Source organism: Engraulis encrasicolus, chromosome 16, assembly GCF_034702125.1.
Source record: "Engraulis encrasicolus isolate BLACKSEA-1 chromosome 16, IST_EnEncr_1.0, whole genome shotgun sequence".
Classification (NCBI taxonomy): Eukaryota; Metazoa; Chordata; class Actinopteri; order Clupeiformes; family Engraulidae; genus Engraulis; species Engraulis encrasicolus.
The window spans coordinates 23,577,002-23,591,505 of record NC_085872.1 but is presented as its reverse complement, the minus strand read 5'-3'; the positions used below and the strand labels follow the sequence as shown (position 1 = coordinate 23,591,505).

The window sequence follows — 14,504 nt, the reverse complement described above, 5'->3', positions numbered from 1 at the left end:
GAGCGAGAGCGAGAGCGAGAGCAAGAGCGAGAGAGAGAGCGAGAGCGAGAGAGAGCGAGAGCGAGAGAGAGAGAATCAGATAGACAGACAGAGAGACTGGCTCACCTGAGGATATTGGGGTGTCTGAGTCAGAGAGAAAGGATATGAGATGGAGTGAGAGAGAGAGAGAGAGAGAGAGAGAGAGAGAGAGAGAGAGAGAGAGAGAGAGAGAGAGAGAGAGAGAGAGAGAGAGAGAGAGAGAGACAGAGAGAGAGTGTGAAAGGGAGTGTGTCTCACCTGAGGATGTTGGGGTGGGAGAGGCGGTTCATCAGCTGCACCTCCCGCAGCATGTTGGCCCGGTTGCTGCTCAGCGTGTTCATCTTCAGGGCCATCACCTGGTCGGACGCTCGGTGACGCACCTACACACGCGCGCACACACACACACACACACACACACCACACACACACCACACAACACACAACACACAACACACAACACATACACACACACACAGAGTTATGGATATGGTCTTGATATACGGTCAGCTATGGTCTTGATGTATTTTACTTTTGGAACCTTGACATCTGCTGCAGCTGTTGGTTTTAAGGGCCCAGACTACAATGTAGCATTTGTGTCTATTCACATGAAACATATTTCAAAATGCTCGCTATTGTGAAAGAGACCAGTTGATGCATTCCAGCAGGTTTCATCTGAAGTTCAAGATCTTGTTCAATCAGGCAACTGATGAAAACCAAGACACAATGCACAATGGTGCCGTCAGTGGCAGGAAGTTACTATTCGTGCACTCGCGACAAACCCACACCTGAACACAGGCAGCACACTGAACAGTTGTGTTCAGTTGTACTGGCATGAAATCGGGCAACGTGCTTCACTCAGGCAACGCACTGTGCAGATACGGTGGATTGAAACTCCCAAGTGTGCATCACTGTTACACCTTAACCACCCAGGAGGTGTAAAAGCCAGGGGACAAAGATCACATTCTTGAGGCTGGTGCGTGCTCCAAAGTGCGACAACCTCTATCGGTGTGTATGACTCAGTCAGACTGCCCTAGCTCGGCAGCACGTGCTTTTCCTATGTGATTCCGGAACAGGTTAACACGGTGTTCTAGAAGGAGCCAGAGGCCTTCAGGTTGTCTCAGGCTGCACATATTATGCAGCATGCTGCAAGCAGCACAGCTCTGGAGGAGAAAAAAAATAAACAACGCTCTGCAAAAAAAAAAAAGACGGTCTGCAGGAAACTGTTATGACAAGCTTGAAATATTAACCGGTGGTATCTGTTTGAACACTTCCTCAAGCTGAAGGCGAGAGATAGATACGGCATCAGTGCTCGAGGGAAACCAAGAGCACCATGGGCTGTCATATATTTCATCAACACGTTTTGTAGCAACTGAAAGTTTATGAGTCTACCAAAGACCATGCAGCGAGGTTGTCTAAATCAAGCACAGTTAGTCCAGCCCAATTGTGGTTTCTCTACCAGCGATGACTTGGCCCCCAAGTGTGGTGCTGGACAGAGTGGGGCTGAGAGGGGACAACGTAAAAAAAAGGGGAAGTAACGGAGCTACCGTAAAAGGGAAGTTTTGTACTTCTCTCCACTGCTCCTAAAACAACAACCCAGCGAGCCCCGTCCGCCAGGCTCACCTCTGAAGTCCGCACTTCAAGGCTGCAGCGAAGGCCAGCAGCCCAGCAGGACGAGGAGGGGCAGATGGCCTCCACCCCCTCCCCTCCCACCTGGAGAGAGTGCAGCCGGACCCACACAAACGCGCGCACGCACACGCACACGCACACGCACACAGCTTAAACACACACATGTATGCGCCGTGCACTCATGCACTCTCACACACGCGCGCGCGCGCACACACGCACACACACACACACACACACACACACACACACACACACACACACACACACACACACACACACACACACACACACACACACACACACACACACACACACACACAATCTAAACACACAAGCGCATGACTCCAAAGGCCGCGTCCATTGCAGCACCACACCCCTCACTGCTCGGCCTGAATGCTGCCCCTCCGTTTACAGCAGCACATCCTGTGCACGCTCTTATTCTGGAGCTGACTCTGGACTTGTCTTATTATTGCACAATCCTACAAACGCTTTTCCTTTCCACAACAAGCACACACAGGCAACACTGAGTGGCTGTACACAGTTTTAGTAGAAAGCACAAAATAGACTTGAGTAAAACTGCAAGTTGATAATACCTACTACGCAAGATCAATTTAGAATGTCAGGTCAACAGACACAGAGCGCACGACTTGAGAGAAATTGGGCATGATGCTGATAGACAGAGTATTGATTGATGCAACAAAAAGAAGAAAAAAAAATACACACAGCGGGATCACACCAGCTAGGGAGTGCACCGTCCATCCAAAACACACACTTTGAACCGCACAAGTCTGTGTGGTGCACAAACACGCTGGTTTGGCTAGTAACTCTGAACAACAGGCTCTTCCAGGAACGCAGTACCAAGAGCTGGGGCATGACCTGGCCTCTCAAACGCCTGCCAAATTACCAAACACATATTTGTGAAAGAAAGAGGAGGCCCCTCGCCTTGGTGGGCCACAAAACCAGTTCTTAGGGTAGGTGTGTGTGTGTGTGCTCTCATTCAATCGCACCACCCCTGCTAAGGTAATTCCCCACCAAGTGCTTAAAAAAAACAGGTCGGCCCGCCACACACGGTCGTTCACTCATACAAACATAAACAAACACACATAACTCAGTAGACATAGCAGGCAGGCAGACAGACACAGCCCCCTCCCCCCACCAGTGGGCTGTTATGCACCCGTGTCCTCCGCGCCACCCCCACATGCCATGCCTGCTGTAGCCGGCCCCACACGGACAGACATGTGCTAATGGGCCGGGGCCGGGGCCGGGGCGGGTGCCATTACACGTCAGCCTCACGGCGCGGCACACTGTTATGTCTCTGTGCTCCATTCATAGATGCCCTGCCCATTAAAGATCTGTAGGACTAATTGTTCACGAGCTAAAAATAATCGGGTGAGTGCAGCCTGGTGAGTGTTTTGGGCAGGGCAAAAGAGGTGGGAGGCTGGATAAGTGGGTGCAATGAGGTGGAGTGAAGCGAGGAGAAAAAAAAATGCTTGAGAAAAATTCCTGATGTGACTGAGAAAATGTACAGGTCATGGTGACTGTAAGACGTAGCATACAGAACAAAAAGTTTGTTCCACTCAACGTTATTTCTTACGTGATATAAAATGCTCCAAAGATCTACAATAGGCCATGCTCCATCTTATTAAACCTGCCCCAAAGTGTCAGACTAATACAAAGTGTGAAAGACATACAGCAGAATCAAGGGCCACACATGTTTACTGGGTATAAACCCTCAGCTGAGATGAACAGGCCACTTTCCACAGAAAGCCTCACTGTATTTCAGTCACCGGGGCTAGGATGTGGTTTACTAACAATGCGCGCACACAGCTGCATACACGCTTGACCTCGAAACATCCACACAGGGCTTTCACAGCCCGGCGGCAGCATCGCAACACAGGCAGCGAGACACATACTCATCGTCAGTCAGCCGCCGCCTTCAGCCAGACTGCCCCCCAGCAATGTCACTCTGACTAAGCCTAATACCAGACAAGTAGGCCCAGGAGAACCCAAAAGCCAATAGTTGGTAGCAGGACCTCGGCTTTGCCCGGACAGACCAGTGACGAGCTGCTGTTTGACACAGCTGCAGCCATTCCACCGTAATGACTGGGGGAGCTGGCGGAGGCGTAGCATAGCAGATGTTGTGAGCCCATGTTTCCTAAAGTGGGGGCTTGCCGGCGTCTACTGCTCGAAACTTTCCACAGTCGATTTTGTACCGCCTCTGTGTGAAATGGCCAAGGTCACAAGGCCGAGGGAACAAAGGGCAGCGACCTCTCAAAAAATATCTTGATTAAAAACTGCCGAAGGAGAACGTTGTAATAAGTGTGCCCTGCTTGGCTGAGGCATAGACGGCCTCCCTCCTCCCTCCCCTCACGCTGATGGAAGTGATGTTAAAGATAGCATCATTAATGTTGACAACAGAAAAACACTGCCGAGACTGGACACCATTTACAGTTCCTGTGCAAGAGGCTCAGATCTCTCTCTCTCTCTCTCTCTCTCTCTCTCTCTGTCTCTGTCTCTGTCTCTGTCTCTGTCTCTGTCTGTCTGTCTGTCTGTCTCTGTCTGTCTCTGTCTGTCTCTGTCTGTCTCTGTCTGTCTGTCTGTCTCTGTCTGTCTCTGTCTGTCTCTGTCTGTCTCTGTCTCTGTCTCTCTCTCTCTCTCTCTCTCTCTCTCTCTCTCTCTTCTCTCTCTCCTTACGTAACACCTCTGCATTCAACAGGCTCTTCTGACATACCACGGCCTAATTATATTCTTCAGAGTAATTCTGATGCATGCGGCTGCTCCCTTTATTTTCACTGCAGCACATTCCTAAGAATCAATTATAGGCTGATATTACAACATGGCCAAGTACTGCCCTTGCCGGACAGGACACTGGCAAATGGCACAGTGACGTGATTTAATCGCCATGGGCGTTGTGTTGCACACTCATAAAATTGCATGCTAGAGTCACAAAAGCCTGACTAATGAATATGACTGGTACAGACAGCAGCTAAGGCAGTCCAGCTCCGGTCCCAGCTCCACAAGCTATTTATGCCTCTTCAAAGGCTGTATATAAATATGGTCTCTGCACTTAAAAGCAGGCCTGTGGGGTTTTAGTAAACACGAGGATTGCCAGAAACACATGAAGTTCGAGAGATTTAACCGAAGCACTTATTCAATCCTTGGGCAAATGCAAAACCTGAACAGCAGATACGGATAATAAAAAAGGATGTGATACAATTGTGACTAAAAGTGATGCGGACAAACAGAAATGTCACGATAAAACTTTTTCATCCCTGACCCATGCACTTGGGTTTATAAGGCCGTGTCAACGGGGAAAGCCACATTGAACTTCAAGGGATAGTTTTCATATTACAAATACCTGAGTCAATACCAAGGGCTTACGCGGCGCACACCTGAAGCATCCTGGAAGCGGAGCGTGAGAGAGCCCCGAGGGAGGGAAAGCAGCAGGCCTACCTTGTAGACTTCAGAGAAGAAGCCCGAGCCGATCCATTCACAGATGAAGTCATCCAGGCGCGTCAGGCGAGAGAAGGCACTGATCAGGGCACGGTAGGAGGAGGGGCACACCCTGCTGTCCAACTGGGCAGGTCCCGTCTCGACCCCGCCAACCCCCACGTCCAGCTCCTCCGGTCGGTCCGGTCGCATGGGGAAGCTGGCTATGGAGTTGCGCTTGTTCCGGTCCATGGCTAACTGGTGCTGCAGACGTCTGTTCGTGGTAGAGGAGGAGTACGCCGTGGTCCTTTCACATCTTTGATGGGCAGCAGGCAGTGGTGTAAGGCAGGCCTAAGGAGGAAGGGAATAGGGTTGTTATTAAAAGATCATTGCATAATAAATCTCTCTAAGTTTCAAGTCACTGTACTGTACGTATAGGGCAGTAATTGAGTATAAAGAATACAGTGTTTGTTGCAAGCATTGTTTGAAAATTCTCTGTACGTAAACGACCTGCAAATGATGAGCTTATGCAACTGTGATTTCATTCCATTGTCTACTGCAAAAAATAAGTGCAAGTATAAGTACAAGTTCAGATGCTGGATCACTGAATTGAGACCTTGTTTCCACCACCAGTCTATCCAATGACAAGTTACCATTTTTGCAAGTCACGAGATATGATCTCTGTTCATGTGGCCACCTTCGTTTTTAGTAGAAAGTAAATGTGGTTTCAAGGGTGATAACAGTCATGGTCAGGAGCAGTTGTGAAACAGCTGGGTCATTTCACGTGAAATCAGACACTTTGGGACCCGACCGACACGGATTTCAATCACACATGGCGTGCCTTTTTAGTAGCAAGGTAGCACCCCAGAACTGCATTGGTTTGAATCTGACACTAATATTAAGGGAGAAACAGACTAGGAAAGGTTCACATTTTAGGGTAGGACACTATACATTCAGCCTTGAATATATCAGTCAGTGTTAGTCACAAAAAGATGCCTGTGGTGTTATCTGGCTCTACATATTACACAATCAGCTTGGAATACAACAACTCTCAGAATATGAATTATGATAAATTGAAAAATTAAAAATTGAATATCTAAAAAAACTATATTTTAAAATGGCCAGTTCCTTGTCCAAATGTAGCCGGCAATGTCATTAGCAACACCTCAAATGCTGGTGTTCGGTTCTTTATTCATTTCAGAGAGAATTTGACTCACAAATATGGCATCATACAGACCACTTACTAATAATATGGTAATACCATAGTAGCATCACATGACAAAACAAAAACAAAACAAAAATGGTCAGTTTCCATGGTCCCAGGTTTCAGAAACTAAGGCAGATGTCCATTTATACACACCAAATGATGATATGTGAATGTTTGAACATTCCTTCTCTGTGTACCTGTGTCATCTTCCCTTTACCGTACTTTAAAGAGATAATCAATGGCTACACTCTCATTTTGTACTACCAGTGCATTTGAAGCAGCAGCTGTGTCTTTTGTAGATAATGTATAAGTACGTCCCGTTGCAGTTAGGTTCCACTACCAGAAGCACATCCCGATGATCCATGACAAGTCTATCTGGTTTGAAGGGAAAAGTGAAGGATGGAGATGGTCCATGAGGAAGCAAGAAGTTCAGTTTCACCTCTCCAGTGCTCAGCATACATTCCTCAACACATGCTAGCCACCAGTTGCCATCATATACAGCTACAACATACCCTTTGATGCTTGAAAATGTAACACATTCCTTTACTGAGCTCACTCTTTCAACTCCTTCTCTGAATGCGGAAAATGGCCTAATGTCCATTGACAATGGGCAGAAGCTGTGTAGTTTTTGAGTACCTGGAATAGTTCTTGCAGATTCAAACCTCTTCAACAGGTTCTCAGCTTCATGACGGTGCTTCTCTCTCAAGAACATCCATTGCCAGTTTGCCGCAACAGAGATATACCATCATGAAGCTGAGAACCTGTTGAAAAGGTTGGAATCTGCAAGAACTATTCCAGGTACTCAAAAACTACACAGCTTCTGCCCATTGTCAATGGACACAGTGGAAGTTAGGCCATTTTCAGCATTCAGAGAAGGCAGAGTTGAAAGAGTGAGCTCAGTAAAGGAATGTGTTAGATTTTCAAGCATCAAAGGGTATGTTGTAGCTGTATATGATGGCAACTGGTGGCTAGCATGTGTTGAGGAATGTATGCCGAGCACTGGAGAGGTGAAACTGAACTTCCTGTATCCTCATGGACCATCTCCATCCTTCACTTTTCCCTTCAGACCAGATAGACTTGTCATGAATCATCAGGACGTGCTTATATGGAACCTGTAACTGCAACGGGACGTACTTATACATTATCTACAAAAGACACAGCTGCTGCTTCAAATGCACTGGTAGAGTACAAAATGAGAGTGTAGCCATAGATTATCTCTTTAAAGTACGGTAAAGGGAAGATGGCACAGGTACACAGAGAAGGAATGTTCAAACATTCACATATCATTATTTGGTGTGTATAAATGGACATCTGCCTTAGTTTCTGAAACCTGGGACCATGGAAACTGACCATTTTTGTTTTGTTTTTGTTTTGTCATGTGATGCTACTATGGTATTACCATATTATTAGTAAGTGGTCTGTATGATGCCATATTTGTGAGTCAAATTCTCTCTGAAATGAATAAAGAACCGAACACCAGCATTTGAGGTGTTGCTAATGACATTGCCGGCTACGTTTGGACAAGGAAACTGGCCATTTTAAAATATATTTTTTTTAGATATTCAATTTTTAATTTTACAATTTCATAATTCATACTCTGAGAGTTGTTGTATTCCAAGCTGATTGTGTAATATGTAGAGCCAGAAAAGAGCTTTCAAATAACACCACAGGCATCTTTTTGTGACTAACACTGACTGATATATTCAAGGCTGAATGTATAGTGTCCTACCCTCACATGTGAACCTTTCCTAGTCTGTTTCTCCCTTAATATTAGTGTCAGATTCAAACCAATGCAGTTCTGGGGTGCTACCTTGCTACTAAAAAGGCACACCAAGTATGATTGAAATCCGGGTCGGTCGGGTCCCAAAGTGTCTGATTTCACGTGAAATGACCCAGCTGTTCATTTTAATCAATGGCAATGTTGAGGCATGGGGGTCATTTTCATAAAATACAGACAAAATGGCTTCAAACACACTGAACCAACATGCTTTGCATACTTCATGTCCAGCCTGATTCAGCAATCAACAATGGCATCACTGTCCAAGTGTGGGTCAGAGAGTATCAATGGTTGAATGCGTTACATGGACTTGAGCGGTATTTCAGACTAGCTGCCAATATACTGTATATGGTAACACCTTTAAACTCCACAATGCTTTCCCTTTTGTCTTGATATTTTATACATAAATATATTTCATTTCTCATACAAATACAGGAGGCATATGTAGCCATCTTGATTTACAGTGCAATCTGGCTAAACAACATATGAAAAGAAAGACACAAAATCTCAAGAAGCAGTCTGTTCACAAACACTGTTTATAAACATAAACTTGGACAATGGGCTATCCCATTTTGAGTCTAGTTCCAGTGACTGCAAAACAGCACTATTGCTGGACATCAAAGTCACGTTTGAAGCCATAGAATTAACACTTTATTCAAGACTTCACTTCAAACAAAGACTTCCAGTCTGTCTCTGTCTACATAGCCTCTTTCAAGCAATGAGTGTGACAAATGAGCCTCTAGACCAGCCTTAATTTCTCATAGGTCGTTGATGTACTCTGATGTTCTAACAAATAAAAGATAGACAGTTTACCATTATCTTTTTCAACACTTTGGCAAATGAACATTGAACATTTCAATGATGGGCAAAGTGCAAAGTCTCCCATAGCCGGAAAGTGATGCATAAACCAAGTTTAGCAGTTGGTGTGCGAGCATTTAACTAACCCAGTGAAGTTTCCTTCTTAGAATTTTGCTCCTAGTTTTTAGTACAGAAAAAAAGATTATGCCTAGCAATATTAGCCAAAATTATCTTTGGTTCCATTTCACATGTTGTTCTTTTCCTTTCATTTAAATCAGGGCCTGCAGATGATTCCGTCTGAACAAAGACGTGCAGCCAGAACATCAGTGACATCCTTAAAAGGACTTTTTTCCCTCCTCCAGCCGGGGCCTTTTTCCCATTTTTCTTGCGCTTTAAAATTACAAAGCCGGCAGTGCCAAGAATGTCCACGACTATTTCTGTGTGCTGAGCCCTTCAGGAAAATGCACAACACGAGGGAGGCACTTCGAATGCTTATGTCATCATGCCTCCTCATTCTAGGAGCACTGTAAGAAAAAAACGACGAGGGACCCCCTTTGGTGTGAGAAAGCAAATAACTTAGAAAAGCAAAGACGGATAAAGACAGAGGGCAGAGTGACAGACTGACGGACAGAGAGCGAGAGAGCGAGAGAGCGCGAGAGAGAGAGAGAGAGAGAGAGAGAGAGCGCAAGAGAGAGAGAGAGAGAGAGAGAGAGACAGACACAGAGAGAGAGACAGACACAGAGAGAGAGAGAGAGAGAGAGAGAGAGAGAGAGAGAGAGAGAGAGAGAGAGAGAGGGAAGAAGAAGAAGAAGAAAAAGCAAAGAAGAAGAAGAATCTGCTGTTTTTGCTCTGAGGGAAAAGAAAAGCAGACAAGAGTGGTTTTTCTAACACTGACTCCCCAGACTTGGCTGCAGCACACTCCCTCCCAGCTGGCTGACATCTCAGCAGTCGATCCGCTGTTTATAATGCACCAGGCCTGGTCACTCTCCCTGCTCTTCCATACACAAAGAGCGGGCAGAGGGACCACTTCATATTGGGGATGATGGACAGGCATAAGGGAAAAGATGCAGAGAAAGAGTTGTGAATAGAGAGAAGACGCAGAGCTGGACAGAGACACAGATACAGAAACGGATAGATGGGGTGCTGCAGAATGGATAACTGCATGTGTGTGTGTGAGTGTGTGTGTTTCTGTGTGTGAGTGTCTGTGTGAGTGTCTGTGTGAGTGTCTGTGTGTGTGTCTGTGTGTGTGTCTGTGTGTGTGTCTGTGTGTCTGTCTGTGTGTGTGTGTGTGTGTGTGTGTGTGTGTGTGTTTCTGTGTGTGTTTCTGTGTCTGAGTGTGTGTCTGAGTGTGTGTCTGAGTGTGTGTGTCTGTGTGTGTGTCTGTGTGTGTGTCTGTGTGTGTGTCTGTGTGTGTGTCTGTGTGTGTGTCTGTGTGTGTGTCTGTGTGTGTGTCTGTGTGTGTGTCTGTGTGTGTGTGTGTGTGTGTGTGTGTGTGTGTGTGTGTGTGTGTGTGTGTGTGTGTGTGTGTGTGTGTGTGTGTGTGTGTGTGAGAGTGAGAGAGTGAGAGAGACATAACATGGAAAAAAGAGAGGCTTTAGCTGAACTGGAGAGTTGCTCCTCAGAGTTGAGCTGAGATCAGCCTCCCGTCCGTAAACACCAAGCAGTCTAAGAGGGTTAGTGTAAACTAGTGCTGTCAACTGTGCACACCCCCCTGCTGAGGTCCCGTGTCAAAGACAAAGAGAACAAAGGGAGGGAAAATATAATGTGGAACACACAACGCTGACTGACAGCAAGCTGGGCACGCATCTGACTGGCATCCTGCACTTCAGCTGTGTCAACTACACAATATTTAGGGTGGCTTGTATAATGCAGTCCGCCTCATTAGATATCGTAAATTACGCAGAGATTGAAAGAACGTGCATTCCACCGACTTGTTCAACCACATGCATTCCAATCATAAAAATACCAAGGCGTGTAGCAGTCAATTTGTACTAAGTTTGGAAGCCCTGGAATGTTTCACTAGTCTCTCTAGTGACACATCCTCATACCAAATCAACGGGTAAACCCATGTAAACAATCACCCAGGGCCCTGCCTCTCTACATAACTTTGGTATTGGACAGGCAAGATAGCGTATGCTATGGAGTCCTAGGCTGATGTTTACATGTTTACATATGGGTGGATTGAGAGCAGTTGCCTTTAAACCAGGTGGGAAAAGATGGTTGTGAATCGCTGCATGCATTTTTCTTCTTCTACTTCTGCCTTTGCAAACACCTGCCTTAGAGACAGTGGATGCAAAAAGGCATCAGTCAAAGTTTGACAGTCAGTAGGCCTACTGGAGTGCAAATACTGAAGACCTTGTATATGGGACATCAGTTTTGCTGAGGTTTCGCCACTCTTTCTTTGGCGAATGCTGTATAGATTGTTGTATGGCATTGGTCTACTTCAAGGTATTTTAAGACTCTTACAATCAGAGCTTGCAATCTGTTTTACCACACCACAGGGATCAGAAAAAAACAGCATGCCGCACATTCCAAAGATTTGAAATAATGACTGTGCTGGAGTGCACTTTGGAGAATGGGCTTTTCCTAAGGGTCTGTCTCAGGTAAAGGATAGGTTACTGGAGATCTTGAATATGTTTCCTTGGACTTTGCTCGATGCAGGTTGTAGAATTGCCTAACGTTAAGCGTTCCATAAATAGGGTGTATTTAGATGGCCTTTAAATGCGGTCTGCATGTCACCGACCGCGAAAGACCTCCGAATTCCCATCAATAGAGATTAACCGCGAACGTCCATTGTTGGCTTCGTGCAAGGGCCATATGAAGAAACTACTCTGATGTGTAACTAAATGCAGATAAATAACCCAAATCACAACAAAAACAAGGCTGTCAACAGCTACTTCACCCACTGAACGTGACGTAGGCCTATGACATCGCGTTGGCTGTCAAACACAGGGAAGCGCACAATGTTGCTGTAGATTAATCGTACATTGTATTTCACATCAAAATCCCATGCACAATTAATTATGCATATGTGGAAGATAACACCTGATGGCTCATGGCCATATAATTTAAAAACAGGTTAGATAGAGTCCGGAATTTTAGACCTCCACAAGAGCATGTTATAATTAATTCATTTAGACAAACTCAGTGGGCCTACTTAGCAACAAGTTGTAGCAGTGTCGCATGTCTACTTTTATGAATAGTTTGAAAAGCCCAGCACATTTCCCTTTGACACACAAACTGGTTGTTGATTGTTGATTAATGTTAGCTGATGTGCTAGTGTTAGCTGCGTCTTCCTAAGTTGGAGTGAGTGAATTACTGTACTTACCTGACAGTTTGTCTTTAGTTCTACGTAAGGATCCGTTCAAAGGGTCGATATGTCTCGTCAAGTCCCATTGCAAGTCACAATGAAGTCAAAAGTGTAATGTGCAATCCATCACCACCAGCATATCCATGCACATTACACACGGAGATCTCAGCTAGGTCAGCTAGCCGAAGTTACAACATTACTTCTTTTTCGCCACAACAAGTTGCTCCTCGCTAGTTGTTAGTAAGTTTTCCATAGGTGACTGGGTTGGTTTCCATACGCGCAAGTTAAATAACATTACCCGGCGAGTTCGGGAGCCAGGGGGAAGAAATTGAACTTGCTACCCGAAGTTCGTTTCTAAAATGTTTATTCTAGAACACCCACAGCAGCGACAATAAACAATTGCATTTTTTGCGTAAAAAGAAAAGTGCTCATCCAAATCCACTCGAGACGTATATCCAGCCCGTATCCAGTAGCCTACGTCGCATTTGCCAAGTACGCAGAACACTTTTTTCTTAATTATACCATAATTCCAGTCTGAAAGTATATGGCTTCCACAACCCCCTACTACGCCAGTGCCATAACAAATGCCTCTCCCCTGGCCTCCACTTGCATTATCATATGGGTTGATTGCACAGTGATTGACAGGAGAGTAGGCCAGTAAGGTGCGAAGTTGTGCCAACAGCCACTTTCCTTTTCACCAACGACAACAGTGCACAGCTTGATAGATATGCGTTTAGGCGAATCAATGTCCACGACTAGTTGCGCTCGGCCAATAATGTAGGCCTAACCGAGTTCCTGGCTTTGCAATAAAATCAACTTTAGTTCTAGGCTCTAGCCAAACTGGTAGAGCATGGCCTATTCATTTATTTAGAATATGTGATACTGCCTCGATATTAATTGTCCATCGACTTGATTTTTCTGATCTTTTTTCTAGAGGAAAAAAAACCTAGCCAAACTTTAGAGTCAGACTTATGGAGTGTTGGTTGTCCATTGCGCAGCAATACCAGTTGGTTTCATAGCGTGCCACACTGAATATGGAATATGCTGCGCAAAATTGGATTAATTTAAAATGCAAGACTTCCCTTTGCTTTGCCTGTCAGACTGCGCAAAATTCTGGTGCCGCGACGCCATCTATTGGCAATCTGTGTAAATGGCACCCGGCTGTTTCCATGCTGCGTTGTTGTGGCACGCGCCTGCCCGAGCCCTTTGCCAAAGCACCTGCTGAACTGAAAATCGTAGTCCTTTATATTTATGTTTTTTTTTTTTAAAAGCTGATTGATCGTCATCAGAAAATAGTCTATATTTTATTTCACTATATTATACATGTATATGCCTATTTTATTATTATTATTATTATTATTATTATTATTATTGAGGCAGCTGCATGGTGGATCAATTTTATTATCATGTAGCCTATCCAACCCAAGCTGATTTTATTGGGGCTGTAATTTGGCCATGAAGCAACCACATTTCATTACATCCATGTATGCAAATGCAACCCGCTGCGGCTGCGATATAGGGGTTAAGCAGATTTACAAATCCCCTTTCAAGGTAGGCCTGAGCGGTGCGTCGACGTCACACTCTTGGATAGTAGGCTACTAGGCCTAGTGACAGATAAAGCCAAGGCGTCCAGACAGCGGTAAGAACGTCGAGACTCCCTTCATGGCGACCATGGCACTCCGGTCCACCTATGCAGGTAGGTCTAAATCAACTTAGCCTACTGAAAAACTATCAAATTGGTTGCAGCTCACATGTAGCTGATAGGTCATATAACAGATCTGTCATCTCAGATTCTGCATGTGACGGTTTCTCTGTGTCGTTTCACAGTGTTTGCATTAGCCATAACATTGGCGCACGCATATGTGGAACACCTTGATGACACGTAAGTTCAATTACTTTGTTGTCACACAAATGTAGCCTAGGCTAGACAGTATTTTTTGGGGCTATTTTTTGTATCACTGCTGTGCATAAGCAATACAGGCTTGTGTAAAACAAAAAGACTATCTATCTATAAGCCTAATGTAAATTGTTCACAATGTCGTATACATTTTTTCTAGGTTTAAAGAACTCAGGAAAAAGGACATTTGGCTGGTGGAGGTAATCTTGATGTTGTAAATAACCTAGTTATTCTTCAAACTAACACCACCTGTTACCTTAGTTGACTTCACATGACTAACTACCTCCATTCATGTCTTCTAGTTCTATGCTCCTTGGTGTGCATACTGTAAGACTTTTGAGCCTGTGTGGTACGAGGTGGGAGCCGAACTGAAGAGCATGGGTTCTGAGGTGAATGTGGGTATGATGGACTGCACCTCACACAGCAGTGAGTACTTAATTAA

General features: G+C 45.1%; 2 protein-coding genes across 2 annotated transcripts in view; one reads left to right on the top strand and one right to left on the bottom strand.

Moving 5' to 3' along the window:
* Window positions 1-12,552, bottom strand: part of tesk2 (testis associated actin remodelling kinase 2) — a 31,361-nt gene extending 18,809 nt beyond the window's left edge. The window contains exons 1-3 of the mRNA XM_063219938.1: window positions 12,184-12,552; window positions 5,098-5,424; window positions 277-398 (exon numbers count right to left, since the gene is read on the bottom strand). Coding sequence (XP_063076008.1) covers window positions 277-398; window positions 5,098-5,325 — 350 coding nt within the window. The 5' untranslated portion in view covers window positions 5,326-5,424; window positions 12,184-12,552. The remainder of the gene's footprint in view (window positions 1-276; window positions 399-5,097; window positions 5,425-12,183) is intronic.
* A 1,227-nt stretch (window positions 12,553-13,779) lies between these two features.
* tmx3a (thioredoxin related transmembrane protein 3a) overlaps window positions 13,780-14,504 on the top strand; it is a 10,707-nt gene continuing 9,982 nt past the window's right edge. The window contains exons 1-4 of the mRNA XM_063219041.1: window positions 13,780-13,861; window positions 13,993-14,047; window positions 14,223-14,262; window positions 14,365-14,488. Coding sequence (XP_063075111.1) covers window positions 13,828-13,861; window positions 13,993-14,047; window positions 14,223-14,262; window positions 14,365-14,488 — 253 coding nt within the window. The 5' untranslated portion in view covers window positions 13,780-13,827. The remainder of the gene's footprint in view (window positions 13,862-13,992; window positions 14,048-14,222; window positions 14,263-14,364; window positions 14,489-14,504) is intronic.